This window comes from Lepidochelys kempii, chromosome 21 (assembly GCF_965140265.1).
Source record: "Lepidochelys kempii isolate rLepKem1 chromosome 21, rLepKem1.hap2, whole genome shotgun sequence".
NCBI lineage: Eukaryota > Metazoa > Chordata > Testudines > Cheloniidae > Lepidochelys > Lepidochelys kempii.
The window spans coordinates 13,829,077-13,855,708 of NC_133276.1; the positions used below are offsets into that span (position 1 = coordinate 13,829,077).

Here is a 26,632-nt window from a genome sequence, read left to right on the forward strand (position 1 = left end):
ACTCTGCCCTTTTAATCCTGAAGCTGCCACAGAAAAATTACGAGAAGAAAGGACGGTGGAAGGCAGCGCAGACCCTGTGATTATCATTTACTGTCTGTATTGCAGTGGCATCCAGGAACTCAGAGCTGGGCCAGGCCCCGTGGCGCAGACCCCAAGAGTTTCCAATCTAAGTACAGGAGTTTAAATCGCTTCCTCTAGCCAATAGTCCAATACAGGGGTCGGCAACCTATGGCAGACGTGCCAAAGGCAGCATGCGAGCGGACTTTCCGTGACACTCACCTGGCCCGGGTCCTGGCCACCGGGCCGGGGGGCTCTGCATTTTCATGTAATTTTAAATGAAGCTTCTTAAACATTTTAAAAACCTTATTTACTTTACGTACAACAATAGGTTAGTTCTATATTATAGACTTAAAGAAAGAGACCTTCTAAAAACGTTAAAATGTATGACCGGCACGCGAAACCTTAAAAGAGAGGGAATTAATGAAGACTCAGCGCACCACTTCTGAAAGGTTGCCGACCCCTGGTCTAGTAGATGAGCCGTGGCTCTCACTTACTTGGTATCCAGTGAAGAACAGGCTCCTGTAAAAATAGCCTTTAACGGTTGCCACACCACAGACAGTAGTTCACCTTTATATGATGCTTTTTGTCCTGAACGTTTCACGCTTACATGTGCAAGGCTAATTCTCTGCACTCCTGAAATGCAGCCCCCTCTGGGTGGAAGCCAGCAGCTGTTTAGCAATGGACTGTAAGAAGCTAAGAGGCAGTGAAGAACGCCATGGCTAGTTGAACTAGCAGGGGACTCTAGGTAGGCAGAATGCAATTATCCACAGTGGACTGTAGTTGGGATCGCCAAGTCTTGTGCAAATCGCCTCGGGATCCTTACTGACTAAACGAGGTCAAGGCTTCTCTTTTAGAGCTCCTCTAAAATGTGGTTCTTTCTGTAGCACAGCACCCCCTACTGCCCCTTGGCTGGAACTGACTCCGGGGATAGATCACCCCCTGCTGGCTTACCACCTCTCTTCTTGCAGCAATCTTGCAACACTTCAAGCAAGCGTACCTCGGTGGCGTCCCACCCAGTTGTTGGCATGGCCTACTGCTGCTTAGCTTGGGAAAGGTGGTGGAATGCCAGGGGCCTGATCCTGCCTGTTGAATGCCTACTGCTGATGACGGGCATTTGAAGTGCAGTGGGATCCCAGGCTGGGGCCCTAAGGACACTCAGCACCGGACTGTGCTGCAGGCCTGGCCTGAAGCAGTGCTGTGAGGGAGCAAACAACCTCTGCAAGAGCAGCAAGGGATGCACAGCATCCCACTGCCCGGGCCCACGCAGCTGGGTGGATCCCCTCTGTCCTGGGTGCTGGGCACAGAACAATAATAACTCAGTGAGACCAGGCAGTCGCGGCGCTGCTAAGGACAAGGCCACTGGTGCCATTTCACACACGCCTTGGCCAGTCGCCTCTCACCCTGCATGAACCTGCAGCTTCAAACAGGGGCCCTGGCGCCTGTGAACTCCAGCGGTGTGACCTGGATCTTCATGGGGGGCAAGAGCCAGCACAATGCCCCCTTCTCCCCAAAGGGCTGTGGGAGAGACTGGCCTGGCTGAGGCAGCTCTCCCATTACACACCCAAGTGACCCCCCCACCCCGCCTGGAGCATGGATTTAATGGGGAAATAGGCTCTTCCCCATAAGAAATTCCATCCCCGCTCTGGAGTCTTTCCCAGCTCTCAGATGTCTCCCCTCTTTTCCAGCACACTCCCACCCCAGCCCCTTGTTGTAGCCACCAACTTCCAGGCAGGACAGACTGTGCCGGGGGAGGAAAAGGTTCTGGGCCTCACAAGGGATCTTACCCAGAGACCCTTCCAGCTGGTCCCATACGGGGACCTGGAAATGTCCCCCACAGCAACTGCTCCTCCAAAAGCAGAGTGGGGGCCCGGGCTTTTCTGAGGCTGGGTCTCGGGCCAGCTGGCTTCCTCCTTGGCGCGAGCGGTTGGTGCTCCCCCTCTACTGCAGGCTGGCTGCAGACTCAGGCAGACGTTGATGTCACGGTTACCCTCAGCCGTATGGCTAGCAGGAAGGCTAGCAACGAAACACAGTGAAAGCTGAGACACTGGCATCGCCCCATGGACAGGGTGGGGAGAGGCGGCACCTTGTCCTGGGCCTCTCTGCCTTAACCCGGCCAGGGGACAAGCACTTGTCTGGCCATCTATCGCTGTTTGAGGGCACCCTTCGCTGGAGCTTCTCAGCCCCGGCTGGGCACAGAAAGCCCCTGCTGCTGTTCTCCTCCCAGGGGTGGCTCTGCAGACTCCATCCCAGGGCAGGCAAAGGAATCCAGGCCACGATCTCCCCCCCTGCCCCCCCGAGCCCCATGGGCAGCCCAAGGAAGACGTGTGCCGTCAGACAGGAGACAATCCCAGAGGGGATTTTGTTGGTGGGGGGGATCCAGAGCCCACAGCTTGTTTCTCACAGAATGTAAAGCCTCCTGCTTCATGGTTTAAGCCATTCTAACTCGTAGGGAGAGGGCCGTTTAGGCTCGTCTGGAGGCCCTGGGCCTGGCCCAACTGGGCAGCGTCTATGTTCCTAACGGTGGGCATGCATTGCCCCAGTGAATGGGAGCTGCTCCCCACCTCCCGTCCTGCCCCAACCATGCCTGTGTGGTTCCAAAGCCCTTTCCACGTGCACAGCTCCGTCGCCGCCCGGGCCATCCCGTTCACACGGCGGCACGATGCACCCGGGCCAGCTGGTGAAAAGTGACCATGAGAGACCGCCGGGCTCGGAACAAAAAATAAACCAGTAACTCAGATGTTACGGAGAATCCGGAGGCGAAAACAGGAGAAAGCACGACAGCTGGAGAGATCAAAGCGCCCTTCCCGGCGGCCTCGGGGTCTCCACTGCAGAGCCGCTGCCCTGCTCCTGACCCGTTCTCTCGCTCCAGTGCAAGAGAGAGAAGCTGAGCGAATGAGGATAAGGGGGTGTCTGCAGGGGAGTAGCCCCCTGTGGCATGTGCGTGGTGCTCAGCCCCCCCCCCCCCCCCAGAGGTGGCTGCATTTCGCAGCTGCCAGATGTACACAGGGTAGTTGGAAAACATTGTGTGAGCCTATGTTTATAGAGCACCCAAAGAGCTGCCGTGCGTCGAGCCAGCACCCCTGAAGGGCAGCCAAGAGGACAGCGGAGAATGGGGATTTTTGGGTTCGGGTTTAGGGTTAGTGGACAGGAAAGGGTTAGTTCTGTTGCTGGAGTGCTGTGAATGGTGGTCACTTGCCTTGCTTTTGACCCAAGAGACGGATGCAGAAGGAGGAGAAGAGACAGGGTAGTAAAGGGGCAATATGGCTTTCCACCGCCTTCTCAGGATACAAGCCACTGGCTGACACCTGGGCAGGCAGGTCGGCCTCCCCCTGGCTGCGGTGTCATCTGGCTGGTCTGGTCCCCCTCCTTTGCTGGCAGCACAGAGCTACGGGGTCTGTCTCCTCCTGGCACGCTGGCGTTGGGCCGTGCCGATGGTCTCAGATCAGGTGAAGAGCCGAGAGAGAGAGAGAGGACAGGAGGAAGACGGTGGTGGGGAGAAAGGAAGGAAGGGGAAAGCCGAGCAGGCTCTCCCCTGTATTAGGTGTGGTCCTCGCTGTCCAGCGGCGACGGGCGGGCTGTCGCGGATGTCCCGACGATCGAGGCTCGCCTGCTTATCACAAGGGAGCTCCTGCCACGCCGGCTGGGGCCACGCGACAAAGCTCGAGGGCTTGTGCAGTGGAGTTTTTAATGCTCCTGCAGCGCAGACATGATCTGGCCTCATTTGAAGGATCCCTTGCCCGGAAAACTTTAGCCGGGAGTCTGTTTCTCCAGCACGTCTCTGGCAGGGGAAGCCAACCAGCGTGTGTATCGCGCGTTTCACATGGCCCCAGCCGGCGCCTCCTGCTGGGCTTGGGGTGGGTTTGATTTCTGGGCCCAGGCCCCTTACTATGACCCAATCTCTTGAGACCCCATCGGAGTGCTCTCGGGGTCTGGCTGTGTCCAGCAGCCTCAGCGAAGGGTCTCCTGTGCATCCATGACAGGCCAGCCCGGTCTCGCCCCTGCCCCGAGGGACACAGCGGGGCCAGGCAGTTGGCACCGATAGGTGAGTGTCGGCTTAGACTTGAGCTGGGCCCGAACCAAGAGCTGAGCCCAGGCACGCAGAGCGTGGGAAGCTTTTTCCTCCCCACTGACCAGCACTAGTGGGGAACACACTAGACTAGGCTGGAGGCCAGCGACCCCCTGAGCCACCCATCGCCCACCTCCCCCACTGGGTCACAGCCAGTCCCCAGGGCAGCGCCAGCCCTTTGATGTCCCTGGGCGGAGGCTGATCCCCTTGGTCACAGGAGCCCAGTGAGGAGGTGGAAGCCCTGACAAAGCCCCATTGTGGGGCAGGAAGTGGGAATGGCCTGTCGGACAGGGGGAGGGGGTTGTCTGGCTGCACAGAGAGAGACGTTCCTGGGAGTCAGCTGGAATGAGATCAGCAGGTCGCGGGTGTACAGCAAAGCTTGTGCTATGGGGCAAGCCAAGGGGAGACTAGGCGGCTGGAAGCTGAAGCTAGAGACATTCAGACTAAACATAAGAGGCCCGATTTTCACCGGTAAAAGGCCCTTCGCCAGTGGCACCGTGCACGAGGGCGGGGTGGGTTCACCATCACTTGGAATCTTACACGGGGATCGACTGGGGCGGGCTAAGAAGCAGGCGCCAACTCTGCCAGGAGTTATGGGCTGGAGGCAGGAATCACTGGGGGACGTTCTCCATCTGGGGCGATGCAGGAGGCCAGACTGGCTGGTCACCCTGGTCCCTTCTGGCCTGAAGCTCTAGGAACCAGTTTCCTGCCCTGTGGGACCTGCCCCTCCCCAAGTTCTGGGTTAACTCTTGAGCAAAAGGGAGGGGTAAGACTTGGAGTTGGACAACCGGCCCCCTTTAATGAGGATACGTCTGAATTACAGCCCAGATGTCCCATCCACAAACATGGGCTAGTTCACCTCACTCCCCATGGATAGGTCAGGTGGGGAAACTGAGGCAGAAAGCGATTGAGGCCTCGTTAATATGTGTATTTCACCGAGGGGTACAGCTACACTGAAACCCCTCCTCCCCACATGACAGTAAGTCTCTGAGCCTGGGACTATGGGCTCAGGCTTGTGGGGGTCACACTCTGGGGCTAACAGCAGCAGTGTGGACGTTCCCACTCAGGCTGGAGCCCTCCCCTCTAGCTGGGTCTCCGGGCCTGGCTCCCACCCGAGCGGGAACGTCTGCCCTGCTGTTAGCCCCATAGCCTGTGCCTGAGCCAGCTGACCGGGGCTCTGAGACGCATGGCGTGTGGTGTTTTCACTGCGGAGCAGCTGTGCCCTTGGGGACCCCAGCTGAGAGTGGGGCCCTGCCGTGCTGGACGCATAGGTCCTGCCTGGAAGAGCCAAGAGCCCGCCTCAACGAGACCACCCTCGGTTTGGGAGCCCAGCCTGAGGCCCCTGGGGCGGGGCTTTCCCGGGGTGCTGAGCCCCTGCAATGCCCATTGAGTGCAGCTTGAGCAGCGGGCGCGTGACACTTCCTCACGATCAGGCCTCAAGTGTCTCCAACTGGGGCTCCCCAGAATGAAGGCCCCGGCAGTCAGCGGCGAGTGGCTGGTCCGAGGTCACGCAATAAGGCAGAAGTGGAACCCAGGCGTCCTGGCTCAGTCCACTAGACTCCAGCTCCCCCTTCTGCCACTCGAGGGAGACCGTGGCACCATCTCGTGTATCATAGAATCAGAGAGTATCAGGGTTGGAAGGGACCTCAGGAGGTATCTAGTCCCACCCCCTGCTGAAAGCAGGACCAACCCCAACTAAATCATCCCAGCCAGGGCTTTGTCAAGCTGGGCCTTAAAAACCTCTAAGGATGGAGATTCCACCACCTCCCTAGGGAACCCATTCCAGTGCTTCACCACCCTCCTAGTGAAACAGTGTTTCCTAATATCCAACCTAGATCCTCCCTCAGCCACACACCTGTAAGGTCTTTGGCTGGATCATGATTAATGAAGCTTCACAACTCCCCTGCGAGGCAGATGGGTACCATTATCCCCACAATACAGAAAGGGAAACTGAGGCACAGAACAGGGCAAGTGATTTGCCCGTGGGCACACAGTGTGCCAGAGCTGGGAACAGACTCTAGGAGGCCTGGCCCACGGTCCCCGGTTCCAACCACTAGACAATGCTCAGTTCCTATAGCTTGTGGCTGATTAAACACTGCGCAGAGGGGGGCCAGCCACTCCTTAAATTCCCAGGGACGCCCCCTGACTTCTGGGGAGAGACCCTGGAGTTCCATCTGAGCACGGGCCTCGTTTCCCCTGCCAACTCCCCGGCTCTCCACCTGCAGAGAGCCTCTGACCGCCTGGCTCCTTTCCCCTCCCTCACTCCCCGGGGGGAACCCCCTGCTGTCACTCGCCAGGGCTTGGCCGCAGATGGTCCCTGCGACTGCCACTTCCCATTTATTAAGTTAACAAATAAACACCAGGGCCGAGAGCAGACGGGCTCTATTGATTCAGCGCGTCCCGTGGGACCCATCATTTCTCTGCATTTTAATCTAGATTAGCCGGGGACTGGGCCAGCGATGGGCTTGTGCTGCTTCAAAACAGAGCGTGCAGCCCGGGGGCCAGAGGGGAGGAGAAGCATTGTCCAGCAGGGGGTGCTATGCAGCCCCACCCCCACCGCTCACCATGACAGAAGTGCCATCCTGGCAGCACTGGCTGGTCTCTGCCCCTCCTGGGCAATGCTGTCTTGGCTGGGGTGTCTCCGGCCTTGTCCCAGATCACTCCACGTTGGCAGGACAGCACGGACCCCTGGACGTCACGGCGGGCCAGACTCTCCCAAGAGCCCCGTCCCCGGCGTCGGGCTCCTTGGGCAATTTTGCACAGTGAGGGAGAGGACGAATTCAGCAGATCAGCCGTTCGCTACAAATCCCAGCCCCGGCACATCTGCTCCCTCCGCGACTTTCAAGCCCTATCTGGTTCCTTTCGTGGTACGCATGAATTTGGCTCTGGTTCATCGCCGTAGAAGGGAACAGGGCTGGATTATCAGCGAATGACAGAGAAGCCACATCCTCAGCTGCCACAGCTCCATTGACAGCAATGGCACGATGCTGATGTACGCCAGCAGGGACCCCTGCGCTCCCCTCGTCTGACCTCCTGTCTAACGCAGGCTGGAGAATTTCAAGCCGTTGTTCCTGTGTCAAGCCCCTGCCTTGTGGTGGAGCTAGGGCACATTTTTGGAAGGAGGCATCCAAATGCAGCAGAATCCAGCCCACTCAGCATGTTGCACTTGTTGTTAATTTACACACACACTCACACCACACACACAGAATGGGTGTTGTATCTGAGCTAGATTTGACCCAGAGCACTTATTCCTGCTTGGAACAAAGCGAGGCAGCCCCACTTTTGAACCCAGCCTGGGAAATTTAACACAAAAGGCACCAAATCTGCTCTTTATTAGGCTGATTAGAACAAAACACACGTGTGATTTTACTCATCGGCCAGAAATGCCACCTGTCCTGGCTGAAGACAATGCGAGAAGGGAGATTGACCCAGGGCTTTCGTGGTGAGCCAGCCCCTTAGGGCACGGACCTTCTTTCTGTCCTGCGTTGGCACAGGCCCGAGCATCACGACGGGGGCTCCTAGGCACTAGGGTAACAGCAATAATAAATCACTGCAGGCAAGCTGCCCCTCCAAGCTCAGGGTCCAAGCCAAGGGCAGGCTCAGCCAGTGGCTCCTGGACAGACAGAGGAAGCAGGGGCTTGTGGTTAAGGCTCGGGCTGGGACTCAGATGTGGGTTCAGTTCCCACGCTGGCCACAGACCCCCCCCCCGTGACCTTCGGCCAGTCACCCTGGCATTGATTTGCAAAGGCTCACATGACAATGAGAGGTGAGGCCTCTCGGTATGTCACAGGGAGCGAGATAAATAGTGAAAATCTCCCCCTTCCCCTCGCTGGCCCTCGTCCCTCACCTGTAGCACGTGCCTGGTCTAGATGGCAAGGGCCGGCTCTGGCTATTTGCATTCAGCCCCATGGTTGGAAAGCGGCCGCTCATTCGGCAGGCCTGACTGGAGACCCTTGGGGGGCCTGGCGTTCAGAGGGACGGGCATCCACTGGCGTTGGCTGGAGCTGCGGGTGCTCAGCACCGCTGGAAAGCAGGCCCCCAAGGGTCTCCGCTGGACCCCCTCTGATCGAAGACCAGAGCCCAGAAGGACAGAGCGGAGCAGCGAGATCGCGGTGCCAGGGATTTAATGACCCGTCCGGTGCACACGTTTCAGCTCTTGGGAGGGCAGGGGGCACACCCAGCCCACGCAGCGCCAGACACCCCGGTAGGAAATGCCCCGGAGATCAGGCCCTCGCAGCTCCTCCACAAACAGCCGGGCGAGTCCTTCTCTGCTCCCATCTGCCTGGCCCGGGGCAGAGAGCAACCAGTCAGGGCTGGGCGTGGGAGGGGATGGTGCTGTGTTCCCATGGTGCTGTGTTTTCCCTCTCAAAGCCCACAAATGGGTGGCACCTCCCGGCTGGCACCGTTGGCAAGGGGGATCCCCGGCGGCGTCTCACTGGTGGGGGCTGGAGATGGCCCCTGGGAGCCAGGCGTGTTGGGCCCCCGGGAGCTATGCAGGGATGCGGCCAGGGTGTGTCGGCGGGTGGAACCGGCCTCCGCTCCCACCGGGCTTTCCCTTCCCCTCAGCAACTCGGCCGCGGCCTCTTCCATCACCACCATCTCCAGCTGGCAGGTGGCCGCCCTCTCGGCTCCCACGGCCGTCACAAAGGGTGGGTCGCGGGCCAGAGCGCCGAGGCCCCCCGAGAGAAGAGCCTGCCGCAGAAGAGAGGGATCAGCACGGCCCGGCTGCTCGGGCTGTGCAGAAACCACCCCTGAGCTCAGGGCGGCTGACGCCTGCGTTTCCCAGCGGGGAACAAACATGTGGAGCTGGGAGCGTTCACGCTCGGGAGAGAACTGGGCCCAGAGCCAAGTGTGAGCAGGAGCTCGGCAAATTCTCCACCTGCAGCTCCGCCGGTGCCCCTCAATCGCGACCCGCAGCCCCCCGCTAGCCCAGCCCTGGGCTCCCCCAGCTCCGCCGGTGCCCCTCAGTCCCGACCCGCAGCCCCCCGCTAGCCCAGCCCTGGGCTCCCCCAGCTCCGCCGGTGCCCCTCAGTCCCGACCCGCAGCCCCCCGCTAGCCCAGCCCTGGGCTCCCCCAGCTCCGCCGGTGCCCCTCAGTCCCGACCCGCAGCCCCCCGCTAGCCCAGCCCTGGGCTCCCCCAGCTCCGCCGGTGCCCCTCAGTCCCGACCCGCAGCCCCCCGCTAGCCCAGCCCTGGGCTCCCCCAGCTCCGCCGGTGCCCCTCAGTCCCGACCCGCAGCCCCCCGCTAGCCCAGCCCTGGGCTCCCCCAGCTCCGCCGGTGCCCCTCAGTCCCGACCCGCAGCCCCCCGCTAGCCCAGCCCTGGGCTCCCCCAGCTCCGCCGGTGCCCCTCAGTCCCGACCCGCAGCCCCCCGCTAGCCCAGCCCTGGGCTCCCCCAGCTCCGCCGGTGCCCCTCAGTCCCGACCCGCAGCCCCCCGCTAGCCCAGCCCTGGGCTCCCCCAGCTCCGCCGGTGCCCCTCAGTCCCGACCCGCAGCCCCCCGCTAGCCCAGCCCTGGGCTCCCCCAGCTCCGCCGGTGCCCCTCAGTCCCGACCCGCAGCCCCCCGCTAGCCCAGCCCTGGGCTCCCCCAGCTCCGCCGGTGCCCCTCAGTCCCGACCCGCAGCCCCCCGCTAGCCCAGCCCTGGGCTCCCCCAGCTCCGCCGGTGCCCCTCAGTCCCGACCCGCAGCCCCCCGCTAGCCCAGCCCTGGGCTCCCCCAGCTCCGCCGGTGCCCCTCAGTCCCGACCCGCAGCCCCCTGCTAGCCCAGCCCTGGGCTCCCCCAGCTCCGCCGGTGCCCCTCAGTCCCGACCCGCAGCCCCCTGCTAGCCCAGCCCTGGGCTCCCCCAGCTCCGCCGGTGCCCCTCAGTCCCGACCCGCAGCCCCCTGCTAGCCCAGCCCTGGGCTCCCCCAGCTCCGCCGGTGCCCCTCAGTCCCGACCCGCAGCCCCCTGCTAGCCCAGCCCTGGGCTCCCCCAGCTCCGCCGGTGCCCCTCAGTCCCGACCCGCAGCCCCCTGCTAGCCCAGCCCTGGGCTCCCCCAGCTCCGCCGGTGCCCCTCAGTCCCGACCCGCAGCCCCCTGCTAGCCCAGCCCTGGGCTCCCCCAGCTCCGCCGGTGCCCCTCAGTCCCGACCCGCAGCTCCCTTCCTGCGTCTATCCCACAGCTGGCTTTCTGCCCTCCATACCCCTGTGCCAGCACCATTACTGATCTCCGCTTTTACCCCATTCCGGTCCCCTCCGTGTCCCCCATTGCCTCTACTTCACCACCCTGTCGATGACCTTCGACCCCTCTAACCGGGGCTGAGCTCTGCTCCCCATCCCATCCGGAGGCTCAGGGCTGGCAACTCCCCCTGTCCCATCCTGCCTCTGCCCCCTTGCCTCATCCCGTCCCCCTCCAGGAGCTGTGGCTCCTCTCCTCCTTTCACCGCTCCCCCAGGAACAGTCTCTCCAGCCCCCCCCCAGCCAGTCCCCCCGCAGGGTCCTGCCCCAGTTCTACCTCCTGGATGAGTAAATTGGTGGGCGGGGTAGAGGCGGCAGCATCTCCCTCCCCGTTCGCCTCATGGCCACCATCCAGCTGGCGCTCGGAGCTCAGCTCTGCTCCCCGCTCCCGGGCAACCGCCTCCTCTCTGGGCAGCTGGGCAGAGAAGCAGCCAAGAGTCACATCCTGGGGGGTGAGCAATTCTGAACCTGCTGCAACAGCCTCGGCGGGTGGGCGAGGTGGGTGCTGCTCTGTGGAATCGCCCAGGGGCCACCCCCACACCCTCCCCGGGCTTGCTGAGCAGCCAGGGCGACACAATCGCCCGCTCGGATCCCTCTCGCCTGCCGTGGCGTCCGCTAGCCGCCCGGTGGCACCCCTTTGGAGGAAGAGCGCAGCCTCTTCCGGGGCAATGCCTCTGCACTCGGACAGCGCTACCTTCGCCTGCCCTGCTCCCCGCTGGGCTCCGGGAAGAGCCGGGCGCCCCGGTTAGTTTAAGGAGAGGCGGCGATCGTTGGCGAGGGCACAGAACCCGAGGGCCAGTCCAACAACAGCTGCCGAGCTGACCACGCTCTGAGCTGCAGGATACAGCCCAGTTACCAGGGCCCGCGGCGTCGCTCTGTGCCCAGGCAGGGGAATAGCAATGTCACCCGATCCTCGCCCCGGGGACGGGGGGCTGGGGCCATGTTCCCACAGGGCCCTGGCCTCCAGCACAAGGCAGGGGAAGTGCTAGCAGTGGGGGTTATGTAACCGCTTGAGCTCAGCTCCTGTCAAGCCAATGGCCAACTCCCCCAGGCTAGCAACAGCCCCCTGTCCATAGCCCCAGGGGCCTTCTCCTTTCCTCTGGAGCGCAGGGCAGAAAAGGCCGGGGAATGGGCAGAGAAGGGGAAAGGCTACAGAGCCTCATCTCCTTATACAGCGGAGCCACGATTACCTGGTTATAACAAGGCATGACCCCCGCTCCAGTCCTCCATTCCCCGGTACGCCCATCCCCACTCCTGGCCACCGGTGGCCCCGGCAGAGGCTCCAGGCCTGTGGGCCGTTCCAGTGGCCATTGGGAAGAGGGCAGGGGTGCTCTTTGCGCCCGAGCCATTCGGGTGGCTCGTGGCTGGTCACCGGGACATCCCCAGCCTCCCCCAGCCCCGTGGCCGCGTCTCTGCTGCGGATGGGCCAGGAGCGCGGGCTCCGTCCCGCTTCCCAGGGGCCAACCGGCCTGGGGCGGATGCCACGCTGGGATCTCCTGCCAGCTGGCCCCAGCGGGCCAGGTGCCTCCAGTGCACAGTTGTCTTGGCCAGCCCAAAATGGGAGGGGGACTAGCCCCCCCCCCCCCCCAGATGAGCCACATGATACCCCAGCCCCATTTACCTGCAGCCCGCACCCCGGGCATCCGCCGACACTGGCTGCCCGCCTCCTGTCCAGCTGCCGCTGCAGCTTCTCCAGGCGGAAGGAGCGGTTGTGGCCTGAGGGGAAGGGAAGGGGGGTGTCACGTGGGGAGCCCACGGGAAGGACACTGCTGGGGCCCTGGGGCATAGGGGGTGCCAGCTGGGAAGGGATTGACTAGTGTGGGGGCAGCAGAGCTCCAGCCAGCCCTGGGCCAGCCCCCTCCCCTGGTGACCCCCCGAGAGGGGCAGAGGGAACCAGATGCTCCCCTAGCTCACAGGGAAAGAGCTTCGCTGTATTAGCAGAGCACGGGCCTGCCCTCGGCCTTACACCCAGCCCGCCTCTGCCCCCAGCGCATGGGGAGGGGAAACCGGAGATCCCGGGTGCCCCCTCCTGGAAACCACCGCGGCCTCCCATCTCTGCCGGCTGAGGGGGGACTCGGCCTGCAGCACCCCAGGAAAACCAGCCTCCTGCTTCACCTCCCTTTGAGGGCCATGGCGCCTGGGGAAAGGACCCCCCCCCAGAACTGACACCCCCAGGGAAGGAGGTTATCTGCATTCGCTACTGCAGGGAATTACAATATCGGCTTCTCTTTCTATTGCTTAGCTCGTCCTTAGGGCCATGAAGAAACAGCCCCTGTTCCACCATAAAAGGGGGCTCCCCGGCTGCCTTGGTGAAAAATGGAGTCCCACCCCCACATAAAAGGGGGCCCCTCCCTCCCACGCCTTATGGGGTCCCCCCAATCAAAGGGTGTCCTCCTTCCCAACCCTCTAACAAAAGAGGGTCCATCCTCCAGGCCACTTGGTGAAACATGGCAAGCCGGGAGTTTCCCCAGGCCATGTCACTGCCCACCCAGGACACCCCTCCCGGTAAGGCCAGGACGTGCCCGGTGCGACGATGCTGCGGGTACTGACCCAGGGCAGAGTGCGGCCATGGCTGGCAGGATGCCGGCAGCATCCTCTCCCCCTGCAGCTCATTCTCGTACTGCACCCTGTCAGGGACAGGAAAGAGCATCAGTCTGGCGCAGGGACCACCCCCCAGCCACCCCTCCAAGGGCTTCCATTCGCAAGCAACAGTCACCATGCGAAACCCTCACCGCCTCCTGCCTTCTGTCCACCACAGCTCCCTCCTCGCCCCTCCATCCTCTTCTTCAGCACCTCTGGGCTCATCCCTTCCCCTCCGGCTTGACACCCCCCTCCCAATCATATTAATAAAAACAGCACAAACTCCACTTGTATTAGAGAGAGAAACAATGACTGGACAGATAGACACCCTAGGTACTGAATGGATGGCTGTGTAAGGAGATGGACAGATGGATGGATACACTATTATAAGGTGATAACAGTCAGCAGAACAGATTGTGTCAAACCAACTGGATAGCTTTCTTTGACCGGGCAACAAGCCTTGTGGATGGAGAAGAAGCGGTAGACATGATGTATCTCGACTGTAGTAAAGGTTTTGATACTGTCTCACTTGATCTTCTCACACACAAACTGGGGGAAAACAACCTAGATGGAGCTACTATAAAGTGGGTGCAAAACTGGTTGGAAAACCATTCCCAGAGAGCTGTTATCAGTGGTTCACAGTCATGCTGGAAGGACCTAACGAGTGGGGTCCTGCAGAGATTGGTTCTGGGTCCGGTTCTGTTCAAAATCTTCATCAATGATTTAGATAATGGCATAGAGAGTACACTGATAAAGTTTGTGGACGATACCAAGCTGGGGGGGGTTGCAAGTGCTTTGGAGGATAGGATTAAAATTCAAAATGATCCGGACAAACTGGAGAAATGGTCTGAAGTAAACAGGATGAAATTCAATAAGAACAAATGCAAAGAACTCCACTTAGGAAGGAACAATCGGTTGCACACACACAATACAATGTGGGCAATGACTGCCTAGGAAGGAGTGCTGCGGAAAGAGATCTGGGGGTCATAGTGGATCAGCAGCTAAATATGAGTCAACAGTGTAAGGCTGTTGCAAAAAAAGCAAACATCATTCTGGGATGTATTAGTAGAAGTGTCGTAAGCAAGACATGAGAAGTAATTCTTCCGCTCTATTCCGCGCTGATTAGGCCTCAACTGGAGTATTGTGTCCAGTTCTGGGTGCCACATTTCAAGAAAGATGTGGACAAACTGGAGAAAGTCCAGAGAAGAGCAACAAAAATGATGGAAGGTCTAGAAAACATGACCTGTGAGGGAGATTGAAAAGATTGGGTTTGTTTAGTCTGGAGAAGAGAAGACTGAGAGGGGACATGAGAACAGTTTTCAAGTACATAAAAGGTTGTTACGAGGAGGAGGGAGAAAAATTGTTCTTCTTAACCTCTGAGGACAGAACAAGAAGCAACGGGCTTAACTTGCCGCAAGGGCGGTTTAGGTTGGACATCAGGAAAAAGCTTCCGAACGGTCAGGGTGGTTAAGCACTGGAATAAATTGCCCAGGGAGGTTGTGGAATCTCCATCATTGGGGATTTTTAAGAGCAGGTTGGACAAACACCTGTCAGGGACGGTCTAGCTAATACTTCGTCCTGCCTTGAGTGCAGGGGACTGGAGTAGATGCTCCCTCGAGGTCTGTTCCAGTTCTGTGATTCCATGATTCTATGATAGAAGGGTCTGTCTCGGGATAGACAGAGGAGGTGAATGGGGACAGACAGACAGGACAGCATCACTAAGTGTGAAGAGGGGGAGGTGACTTACCCTGGGTGCTTTGAGATGTTCTGGCCGATGGGTGCTTCACCACAGGATTTGCACGGGCCGGTGCACTTTTGATCGGAGACTGCAGTCGTGTGGCACTGCACAGAGTCACACCTTGGGCTCTGAAGGAGGGATACAGGGCAACGTGAGCCTGCCACCGCTCAGCGCCTTCTCAGCTGTGAAGCCAGACCTGCCGCAGCGGAGGGGAAGGAGACCGGGGGGCAGGGTATGGAGCACCCATAGGAACGAAGCATCTCAAAGAACTCAAGTTACGTAAGGTAAGTCACCGTCCCTTCTTCGTCGAGCGTCCGTCCCTGTGGCCGCAGGACACTCCAGAGCAGTAACTCAGAGAGGAAGGGGGATGCCACAGAGGTGAGTCAAGGACTGTTCGGAGAACGATATCACCAAAGGCAGTGCCCTCTCTGGAAACAGGAGAGATGGCACATGCTTGGCACAGGCTAGCACAAGACCAAGTCGCAGTCCTGCAGATTTCTGCTATGGGCACGTACTGGATGTGGACTGAGCTCCAGTGGAATGTGCTGTCACCGTGGGGGGGAACACCCCCCTTCTGTCATAACAGGTTAAAATACAACCTGCAACACACAGACAACCCCTGGCTGGACTGGAAACAGGTCCTTCATTCATTCTGTTCACGACACAAGTAGCCTGGGAGAGGCCCGCAAGGACCTAGTCCTGTCCACAGAGAAGGCAAGGGCCCGTTGAACATCCAGCGAATAAAGGCTTGAGACCTCTCTGGGGGCCTGAGGATGTGGGTAGAACACTGGCAGGCGAATCTCCTGGTTAATGTGATCTTCCAAGAACATTCCTACAACCTTAGGAAGAAAACAGGGACGGGGACACAGTAGAATCTTGTCCCTATGAAAGGGGGGGATATGGTGTGTCAGCCAGGAGTGCCCCCCGCTCTCCGATTCATCTTGCTGAAGTAATGGCGCCCAGGAATGAAGTTTTGAAGGAGATGTGGAGGAGAGAGCAGGTGGCCGTTGGTTCAACAGAGGCTTTCCTTGGAGCATTAAGAAGCAGGTTGAGGTCCCACTGGGTCCCAAACAGGAGGAAACCAGTTGTATAGACACTGGAGGAATCTGGCTGTGACAGGGTGGGCAAAAACCAAGAAGCCCTGGATGCGTGACTGGAAAACTGTGAGAGCAACCACCTGCACTCTAACAGAGCGCACGGAGAGACCCTGTATCTTTAATTCCAGCAGGTGGTCAAGTATTTTGGAAAGGGGAACTTCTGGGGCTTGGGAAGAAGAAAGAGAGCATCAAGAGTGAAGGTGTTTCCATTCTGGAGATAAGTGTTGCCGGTACTGGGCTTTCTGCCAGGCAAACAAATTGACTGAACTGCAGCCAAGCGAGTTAACTCCATGGTTGAGAGCCATTTGGGATCCATGCCCTGGGGTTCAGAGAGGAAGCATTTGTCATGAGGATCTTTGATGGTGTGCAATGCAAGAATGGGGTTCTCACACAGACCCTCTGTGGGTCTTTCTGTCATGTAAGGGAATCCAACACCTTCTGAAGCACTGTGACCCGTTTGGACAGGTGGTGTCTGTCTGGGATATTTACTGTTCTAAATCTTGGAGACATCTGAGATGGAGTCTCACATAGGAAGTCATGAACATGCAGGAAGATGTGTGTCCCAAGAGCTGAAGACAAGCCCTCATGCTTGTTTATGGGCTGAACTGTAGCACCGAGATTAGGCCAGGTAGGGTGGAAGATGTCTCCCAGAAAACATAGGCTCTTGCTGTTGTGGGCTCCCGAGTAGTTCCTATGCAGTTTATCCTTTACATTGGAGTTAGGATCGATTTTTTGTGATTGATGCAATGTCTTAGAGATTGGAATAAAGTTAACGCCTTGGCCATGGCTGATTGGACCTCTTGGAGCGATCAACTCCTGATCAACCAGGTGTCCAAATATGGGAATACCGAGATCCCCCATTGACAGAGACCAGCTGCTGCTGCCAAGAGGAACTTCGTAAACACCCTCTGCACCGTGGAGAGTCCAGAAGGGAGAACTCGATGTCGATCGTGGTCTGTTCCGATTACAAAGCAAAGCAAACACTTGTGGTGATGGGCGTCCTGTAGGTCGAGGGCAATGAGCCAGTGTCCTGGATCCAACAATGGGAGAATGGGAGCTAGTGTCACCCTGATGAACTGCTGTGCTAGAACTTAGTTGCTCAAGTTTCTGAGGTCGAGAATCAGCCTCCCCCTCTGTCTCTCGCGGGAACTAGGAAGTAGTTGGAATAGAATCCTTTCCTGGTGAATGCTGTTGGAACCAGCTCGACTGCCCCCAGCAGGAGGCGGGACGGGACCTCCATAATGGTGGTCTCTCTGGTCTCATGGCAGATGTTCAATGAAGTGTGTATGTTCTGAGTAAATGGTAAAGTCCCATTTCATCACCCAGGCCCGTAACTGGCAGTACGGAATTGAAGAGCAGCTGATAAGTAGCTCTTTCTGCCCCATACATCCAGTCTCTTGGATTCATTGTCTATTGGAGAGGGTCTAGATCGAGTCTGATGGCTCCTTTCATTGGCTGCTACGGAATTAGGACGAGGGTGGGAAAAGAAGCGTTCCCTCCGCTTTGGTGGGATGTAGTACTTCTTATCACTTCTCTTTCAGGTGGGTGGAATCGTGGCCAGTGCTTGCCACAGAGTGCGAGCTGGGCACAGCAGTGCCTCATTACTGGGCAGAGCAATCTTTCCTCGGGGATTGATATTCACCAAAGAACGTTATGACTCTTGGACTTCCTCAAGCGGGATTTGGAGAGAGTCCACTGGCCTCTTCATGAGCTCCTGGAACATTTCGAACTCATCGGCAGAGGAGGGCGGGGGTGGCATTACTGCCTCGTCCACAGATGAAGAGGACTCAGCTGAAGGAGGTGAGACCTCCTCAGGTGGAGGCGCTGATTCCTGCTGCATATCGTCTGGTACTGAAGAAGTGCATGGTACCAGGGGACGGACAGCTGCTTGCCATGGATGGAATGGGACCAGTGGGTGCCTGTAATCTCTTCTTGGCATCCTGTAGAACTGGTCACCAAAATGGCCCCCAGGACTCCCATTGATGGGGGGAGGGAACAGGGAGAGTGTCCCCAATGACAGTCATCATCTCTGGGTCTGCGATGCCTGGCTGGTTCTCTAGGGTCCTCCTTGGTACAGGGACCCCTGGGAGCTGGATGGTATGGCACCAGGGTGGATTCCTGTACCGGGACCTCAGAGGCTACGTGACGGCTCAGCTAGTGTGGCTGGTGCTGACTGCTGGAGGCTTGGGTGGGTTTTGGCCTGCAGGTGCCTAGGCTGTACCGGCGAGGGGGCTCTGACAGATCCCACCGCAACGGAGTCGGGCTCATCCGAAATGATGAGATCTTCAGACAACGGGGGCCTGGAAGGAGCCGGAGGGTGCTGACAGCCGCTGGCAGCTGGAAGTGAAAATGTGGACTCTGAGATGGAGACTGCTGCAGTACTGAGGTGGATGCAGGGTCCTGTCTCACTTCAGAGCTGGGGTCAGAAGCCGGTGCCAAGGGATGAGTGGTAGCCCCATGCGTATCATGGTGCCATGGAGGGTCAGGTATGTGGTACCGATGCCTCGACACCAGGCTCAGTCGGCCCCTTTACGGTACCCCTGAAGGGACATGAGGGCTCCTGCGAGTGGGTCTTACGAGGTGAGCTACCCCTTTTTGCCAAGTCTCTGGATGAGGAGGAGTGCTTTCTCCTCTTCGAAGGCTTCACCTCCGTGGTCCCAGCTGCGGCTGGGCTGATGACTGAAGGAGCCAATGCTAATGCCTGGGGGGAAGCGGCCCTCTCCGGAGCGAGAGCACGTCCCATTAACAGGACTGCTAGTCTCATCTCCCTGTTGTTTTGGGGCCTGCCCTTAAACTCCAGACAGACCGCACGCTCTCGGGGGGACGGGGGAGTTCCCCAAACACCACAGGCAACTTCAATGTCCATCGCGGTTGGAAAAAGACCTGTGGCAAGTCTGGCAGGGCTTAACCCCTGGGGCGTTAGGCACAACAGATTGATCGGCACAGAAAAAGGTCCAGGAGTAGGTGGGGAACCCCCACCCCCTCCAAGAGCACAGAAACGTGCCAAATGAAATAAAAATGAACATAAAATATAGGGCAGGAAAACAAATGAGAAACGAAAATACGCAAGAAAAGTCTTTCCGGAGGTGAGAGAAAGGCGGGACGCAGAACACAGCGATCTGCGGAAAACTCGGTCCCGAGCCTCAGGCAGCTGAGAAGGAGCTGAGTGGCGGCAGGCTCTCGCCTCCCTGGGTTGGGGGCCCTGCCCCACACCCCCACATCCCTGTATCCCGTTGCTCGGAGCCGGCGCAGGCCACCAGCACAACGGCACAGGCTCCAGTCCAGGGCACACGCCTCCTACGGTGGACCCCTCACCGGGACGGATAGCAGAAGAACTAATGAGGACAGCCCCGTTATGTTTGTGGGGTAACCCTCGTCCCCCCATTTCACTGCCCTCCTGTGTTGTTTTGTCCAGGGGTCCGGACCCCAGGCTAGCACCGTGCTGCAGCCTATTGCCCCCTTCTGGCTGGACCATGCAAAGACATTCCTGGACCTGCTGCTGCCGAGGTACCGGCCTTACTCCTTCAATTCAAGCAGTAGCAGCCGATGCGTTCAGATCCGAGGTTCCCCTGTCCGGCCAAGCCCTGTGGATGACCCTGCCAGGGGCATGTCATGCTTCAATTACAAGCGCTCTGGGCGGTCGCTGTGTCTTTTCTGCAGTCTCTGGAGCTGTCTGACTACATAACATCACCGCCAGGGCCAGAGGGAGCGAAGAAGGGCTTGGGAAACCGAGAGCCACGTACAGATGGGCACAACTGGGCTCAGGCCAAAGGAGTCACGCTGCGCATGCCAGCCCAAGGTCCTTGCAGCGTCCATATGGATAACAGTCACAGGGACAGCCTCGGAGGGTTGGCGGGGCAGTCTGCCAGCTGGCGTCATTCATTGCACCTGCAGCTGTCCAGGGCTTCACAAAAGGGGCACGTCTGCGTAGAGAACTAGCCCCAGTGACCAGAGCTTTAGCCTGGGTGCCTGAAATCACGTGGCCCGATTTGCAGTGGGGCCAAGCCCCCCGGCCTTGTCTGGTGTCAGAGCGGCTCTGCTCACCGCTGCTCTGAATTGGTCTCTGCCCTGTTCTAGACCCTAAAGTGCCCCACCGATAATCTGGAGCCAGATCTTCCTCTGGGGTAAAACAGCCCGGCAGCTGCCAGGTGCCTGTTGCTGGGATTAGTCTGACACCTGCTAGTGTAAACAGGATCTGCAGCCCGCTCAGCTGTGTGATAAAGGCCGCAGGGCAGGCTCTGGGTCCAAGCAACTGGCTGCCACCCACCCTGGCACGCGGCGGGCTCTGGGTCCCCGCACAGTGCGGTCCTGACAGCATCCAGGGTCGGGGTCCTGGCTGCATCCCAACCCTGCAGAGTGGGAGTTGGGTTGGGGTCCCCACACGGCGGGTGTTGGGGTTAGGGATCCCTGCACAGCAGGGTGCAGGGTCGGAGTCCCTGCCCCACGCCCCACACCCGGTTCTCTGCTTCTGCCCCCTCTCTGTGGAGGGGTGTGTGGGCAGAGAGCACTGAGCATAGGGGCTTGTGGGGGGGTTAGGTGGGCACCCCACAATGATAAATAGGTTGAGAACCGCTGGGGTAGAAAGGGGTGAAGCTGCCAGGCCATGGGGAGGCGTGTGCCATGCTCTGTAAACGAGACCTGGGCAAGGCGGGCATCTGGTTTTGCCTGAGACCTGAAGGCAGAAACTGCACCCCCCCTTTCCCCCCCCGGTTAACGGGGCGGGAGGCGGCCAGTGTCTGCCCCCGCACACACAAGCGTCAACATATCCACGCGTACACAAGCTCACACACACACACGTGCACGCACGTGAGCACCTGCTGCTGCACCCGTTCACACACACTCACAGTCCCCGAGCGCCAAGCTCCCCGAGTCACAGCAGCTGTGCAGTCGAGGGATATGAATGGGTCCCTCTCTTATGGAGACTGCACCATTTACACAGACAGCATAACCCCTTGCGGTCCCCCCCCGGCCGCCACGCGCCCTGGGGGGCTGTCTCCGACCGTGCGGCTGCGTTGCTGTTGTTGGTGTTGGGGTTCCTGTCCGGCGGGAAGTCATCCAGGAAGACGGGGGAGTCCACGTCTTCGCTCCCCACTTCAGTGAACTGCAGGGGTCTCTGGCTGGTCACATGGGGCTGCAGGGGGCTGTTCCGCTCCATGAAGGAGTCCACATGGCCAAACAAGCCACCCGTCCTCTGGAACCAAGAGGGGAGAGGTCAGAGCGGGCCTTGACCGTGGCGCTTCTCGAGGCCTCCCAGCCTGTGGCGCACGCCGCCCGACGGTCCGGATGGGTTTGGGCCCACGGTGGGACGGCAAAGGCCAGTAATGGCAACTGAATTTAAGGTCATGCACAGCAGGGCAGCAGTAATAACAGCCCCAGTTCTTACAGAGACTCTTTATAAATAGGGGGCTCAGCTCGTCACCTCACAGCGGGGGAAACTGAGGCACAAGTGACTTGCCTTAGGTCACCCAGTAGGTCCATGGCAGAGCTGGGAGTAGAACCCAGGTCTCCTGAGTTGCAGCCCAGTCCCAGCCCATCCACTAGGCAGCGCTGTCTCTCCTACCAGATAAACCCTTCCACACTCACAGGCGGCTCTGAACGCGAGGGATTCCCTGAGGAGCGAGACGGGGCAGGACGCTGTCACAGACTGCTGGTACCTTGGTTGCCATGGCTATCATTACACCACAGCCAGCTGGAAGCTCCCAGCATAGGGAGTGCAGAGGGAATCTCTGTCAGCAGTGTTGGGTCTGTGACACATAGCTGTGCACCGGGCAGAGGTGCCGATACACACTAGCCAGTCCATCCCAGGAATGAGCACTCTTCCAGCATGTTAACTGGTTAATATCCACTTTGCGGTCCGGGGGAGTCAGTACAGTTAGCCCCATTGTACAGGGGAGGGGGAAGGGACAGCCAGGACGATAACACCAGTGCTGGGATTAGAACCCAGAGATCTCTGAGATCAGGTCACCAGCCCGCAGCTCCACCTAACGCAGGGGTGGGCAAACTACTGCCCACAGGCCGGATCCGGCCCACCAGGCATTTTAATCCAGCCCTCGAGTTCCTCTGGGGAGCGGGGTTTGGGGCTTGCCCCGCTCCAGCCAGGGACAGGGTCAGGGGCCACTCTGTGCGGTTCCTGGAAGCAGCGGCAGGTCCCTGCTCCGGCTCCTATGCGTAGGGGCAGCTAGAGGACTCTGCTCCGCATGCTGCCCCCTCCCCAAGCACCGCCCGGCAGCTCCCATTGGTTGGGAACCACGGCCAATGGGAGCTTCAGGGGCGGCGCCTGCGGATGGGGCAGCATGCTGCATAGACGCCTGGTCGCGCCTCCGCATAGGAGCCGGAGGGGGGACATGCTGCTGCTTCTGGGAGCTGCTTGAGATAAGCGCCACCTGGAGCCTGCACCCCTGAGCCCTTCCCTCACCCCAACCCCCTGCCCCAGCCCTGATTCCCCTCCTGCCCTCCGAACCCCTCAGTCCCAGCCCGGAGCACCCTCCTGCACACCCAACCCCTCCCCTCATCCCCAGACCCACCCCAGAGCCTGCACACGCAGCCGGAGCCCCCAACCCCCCCGCCCCAGCCCAGAGCCCCCTCCAGCACTCTGAACTCCTCATTTCTGGCCCCTCCCAGAGCCCGCACCCCCAGCCAGCGCCCTCACCTCGTCCTGCACCCCAACCCCAATACTGTGAGCATTCAGGGCCCGCCATACAATTTCTATACCCAGATGTGGCTCTCAGGCCAAAAAGTTTGCTCACCCCTGACCTAACGCCTGGGAACAGAGGAGACGGTGACGGCGACTTAGCCAGTCGGTGACGTGGTTTCTTGTTACTGACCCTCTCCTCTGTGATCAGACCCATTTCCACAGACTGTGGCATCTCCCATGCTTGTGGCTTCGTGCCACACCCGCCGGCTCACGTGCTCACACAGAGCTGGGTCCTGCCCAAGTGTTTGGCACCAAGCGGCCATGACAATGTGACTGATCTCGGGCATCATCACTCACCCCTGGCACCTTCTGGGGGGCCCCTACCCTGTCTGCAGCAGTCACCGCTCAGCACACGATGCTCCGCATGGGACACCGGCGGTGGGGCTGGTACGTGCGGGGAGGGTGTGGGGAGAGCGGGCGGTACCTCTCGCTGTGCTCACCCGGTATATCCCTTCCTCTATCGCTGCCTCCATCATGGCCCTCTCCAGCTCCTCCTCGGCGGTCAGGTCCCCAGAGATCGTTCGGTGGATCTCGGGTGCGGCTTCCTCTTCGATGCTTCTCAGGCCGGCCTGGTTGGACGGACAGAGACGGGGAAGGTCACTCACGGGGCTGCTGGTGGCAGGGCGAGCGCTTCCTGCCCAGGCAAGGGGAGAGGGAGGCTCAGCAAAGCCCGCTTACCCGGCAGCTCCAGCTTCCTTCCCCGAACCCGCAGCCCTGCCCCCCAGCTGCCTCCACCGAGCCCAGGCTGCCTTGCCTACTTCCCAAAGGGGGGACTCTGGTGCCTGCTGGTTCAGCAGCCTCTCCCCCGGCGCTAGCTCTGTGCACTGGGTGGGAAGGAAAGGGGGACACAGAGAAGTGACTTCACGCAATGGGGCTGGAAGAGGGTAAATGAGCTGAGTCATGGGGCCGGGGGAGGCGGGGGGTCTGTCTAGGGCATCGGCATCTCTGCCCCTCCTGCAGGGCCATGGGGGCTGGCACATCTCACCTTGCACATGTGGGAACTGGATTTGACACCCAGGGACCGATGTTCCTACACCCCAGGGGGAGGCCAGGGGAGCCCTGAGACATGGCTGCATTCCAGGTTGGACAAGAGAAATACCCGCATCTCTCCAGGGGAGGAGTCCTCTGTGCTCGGGACATGCCCCCCAGGACCTCTGACACAGGGAGCCTGGACTCCAGTTGAAACTCCTGTGTGGGGCTGTTCGTTCCATCAGCCAGAAGGGGGGCAGGGAGTGACATGAGCCTCAGACCTTCCCCTTGTCCCTGCCTCTTTGTCCCCATTTCATGGGTGGGGAAACCAAGGCAGACAGGAGGGAAGTGACTTGCCCAAGGCTACACAATGAGTCAGTGGCAGAGTGGGGAAAGAACCCAGGTGCCTTGCTGCTCTCCACCGTGCTTACTCCTCTAGATCGCGCTGCCTGTAGAGACCGACCCTGGGTCATCGTGGAAGGAGCAGGGCTGCAGGAAGGGTGGTGTGGGGGCACCAGCTCTGAGATTCCATCACGGGAAGCCCTTGAAAGCCCAGAGCTCGGTCCAGGCACCAGTCCAAGCTGTGTGCAGCGGAGACCAACTGCCAGGCCCCGAGGAGGCAGCCACCAAGTTGTCCCTTAGGCTGGGCCAGCCTCCTCCACTTCAGGACTGTTCCTCTTAACGTGGGGTCCCATCCCTTACACACTGAGATCTGTTTGGGCTCTCCTGTCTCATCCACCAGCTCTCCTATGCAGCCCCATTTCCAGTGTTCTAAGGGGCAGAGCTTCCACCCACAGCCCATTCCCCTGTCTCCATGTCCCTTTGTTCAGCTCTGTCCCAGGACTTCCCCTCCGGCCACCCTCGAGAATTCCTCTGCCAGCCTAGTACCGACACCTTCAAATACTTAGGCCTCCTTCCCACCTTGCCCGGCACATAATAACACCACCACCTCGCTCTTGTGGAGCACTTTTCATGAGGCGATCTCAATGTGCTTTACCACTGAGGTCAGTGTCACTATCCCAATTTTACAGCTGGGGAAACTGAGGCACAGAGAGGGGAAATGACTTGCCCAGCGGCGCTGGTGGCAGAGCCCGGGTCTCTCGAGTCCCAGGCCAGTGTTCTATCCAATAGGCAACTCTGCCTCCTGAGCCCTGCCCTGCCTTTGTGCAGCAGGGACAAGCTGGCTGCTTTATCCAGGCAAGAGGAGCAGCTGGGATCCCCAGACCTGTTGGCACTGACCTGGATAGCAATGGCGTTCTTTTTGGGCCGATACCCATAATATTCCTCCTGGCGCTTCATGAACTTCCGGAAGTGCTCCTGGATGAGGAAGGTGGCGTAGAACTTGCCCACGGTCACCTCGTCCTCTGGAGGGGAGAAAGCCAAGTGAGTGTAACACTGCCCAGCGGCTATACCCAGCCCCCCTCCGAGCGGCGTGGGGCGGCGGGCAGAGGGTGCCAGGGAGAAATAAGCCAGGGAGGATGGCAAACACAGTCTCTGGATCACCCATGGGAAGACGCACCTCCAATCGGCGGAATGACCTGGTCCAGGAGTTTCATGCTAGTTCTCTTCCAGATCTTCTTGATAATGGCTCTCAGCTCCTCATTGGCCTGCTCAAAGTTACCTGTGGGGAGACAAACCACCAATCCATTCGTTCTTCCCCTAGGGAACACCGCTGGCTGGACGGAGAGCTCCATCATGGGGATCCTAAGTTGACTCTCCAGGAGTTTTTAGATCTGCTTTTAAAAGCTGAGCAGACCTTGGAGCTGGCTGGAATTGTAGGCGTGTCCCAGACAGCGGATACGCTGGGAATGTCTGTCGCTGACCGGGGTTGATTCCCAGCGGGAAAGGCAGCGCTTGCATCCCAGGAATCCCGGCACACCAGGTGAATGACAATCCCCAAGGCAAACCCCTCAGGAAGGGGTGGGGGAGGAAAAAAGGGCCTATTAAGCAGAACCTCCCCAAGTTAACGGAAGAGGGACAATTATAAAATAAAGAAGAGAGGCAAGTAAACGAAACTAAACCTTGAACTGAGAACTCAAGGCTAAGCTGAAGCGGGCAAGCTTGACGCTCTGTCTCAGGCCAGCGGGTGGTTGAGAAGGAACCGAGGGCCATTTGCCCGTGCAGCTCTACATACCCGCAGCACGGGGTCCGGGGACGCCGGGAATGCATGCACGGGACGCACGGGCACTGCTACTAAACATCTCCAATCGCAGGTGGGGGGCGCTACTCGAAGAAGAAGGCAGCATTCTGCGGAAGGGTGAAAGGATCCCTGCACAACCCTCCCCTACCGCACAACCGGCGTTGCGAGGCTAAAGTATAATGGGCCAAGTGCCCAGCAGGTGTAAATAGGCTTAACTCCTTTGAAGTCACGTCGTGCTGATTTGCAGCAGCAAAGGATCTGGCCCTAGGTCCCCCATACGAAAGGCACCAGGGTAGCCGATATTACTCACAGCTCATGCTGGTGCTGGGGAGGGACCCCTGCATGGGCGGAGCTAGGGAAGCATTTTGGAGGCAGTCTCTATAGATGCACCAGCCAGCGCCGTGCTGGCAGGGCAGGGCACCAAAGCAGACAGAGCGCGTCCCTCACCTTCCGTCTTGATCTTGAGGGCTGTCCGCACCAGAGCGAAGAGAGTGGCGTTGAAGGTGACGGTTCCGTCGCTGTTCAGAGGCATGTTCATGCACACCAGCCGCTGCGCAACAAACGACAACCGCGTTCACCCCCAGCCCGGAGTGCACTTCCCACGCCCAGGCCCGGCAGCAGACCCCGGCAGGACTGCTCAGGCCAGGCCTCAGGGAGATGCGGTGCCTTGACAATGGCAACACAGTCTGAGAGCCAGGGAACCAGAGAGACCCTCCCGGTCCATCTGTGTCCAGCAGCCCCCTTAGAGAGAGTCCCCCTTATATTCATGACAACGGAGATCCGTCTCTATTGCACGGCACTTGTGCAAAGGACGCTCTCCAGAGCACAGCTCACCAGGCAGCAAAGACTGACCACGGAGGCCTTGGCTGCATGGGAACGGTCAGGTTAAAGGTTACAACTCTACGGACGGGTTGGGTTAAGCAGCAGGCTGCGTATGGCGGGAGTGGCCTCACCAGTGAAGATGTTGAAGGTGAGGGAATTGGGAAGACATCCTTCTATCAGGGATGGGATGGGATCAATGAAATCCATCCAACCACAAAGGCAGCGGGGTGCACTAGAGGATCCACTAGAGAGC

The 26,632-nt window shown here is 59.4% G+C and overlaps 1 protein-coding gene across 1 annotated transcript in view; it reads right to left on the reverse strand.

The window, feature by feature from the left end:
- Positions 1-6,508: 6,508 nt before the first annotated feature.
- Positions 6,509-26,632, reverse strand: part of CACNA1S (calcium voltage-gated channel subunit alpha1 S) — a 91,778-nt gene continuing 71,654 nt past the window's right edge. The window contains exons 35-43 of the mRNA XM_073320165.1: positions 26,005-26,107; positions 24,937-25,038; positions 24,657-24,781; positions 22,889-23,017; positions 20,755-20,945; positions 12,890-12,966; positions 11,961-12,055; positions 10,617-10,784; positions 6,509-8,818 (exon numbers count right to left, since the gene is read on the reverse strand). Coding sequence (XP_073176266.1) covers positions 8,492-8,818; positions 10,617-10,784; positions 11,961-12,055; positions 12,890-12,966; positions 20,755-20,945; positions 22,889-23,017; positions 24,657-24,781; positions 24,937-25,038; positions 26,005-26,107 — 1,317 coding nt within the window. The 3' untranslated portion in view covers positions 6,509-8,491. The remainder of the gene's footprint in view (positions 8,819-10,616; positions 10,785-11,960; positions 12,056-12,889; positions 12,967-20,754; positions 20,946-22,888; positions 23,018-24,656; positions 24,782-24,936; positions 25,039-26,004; positions 26,108-26,632) is intronic.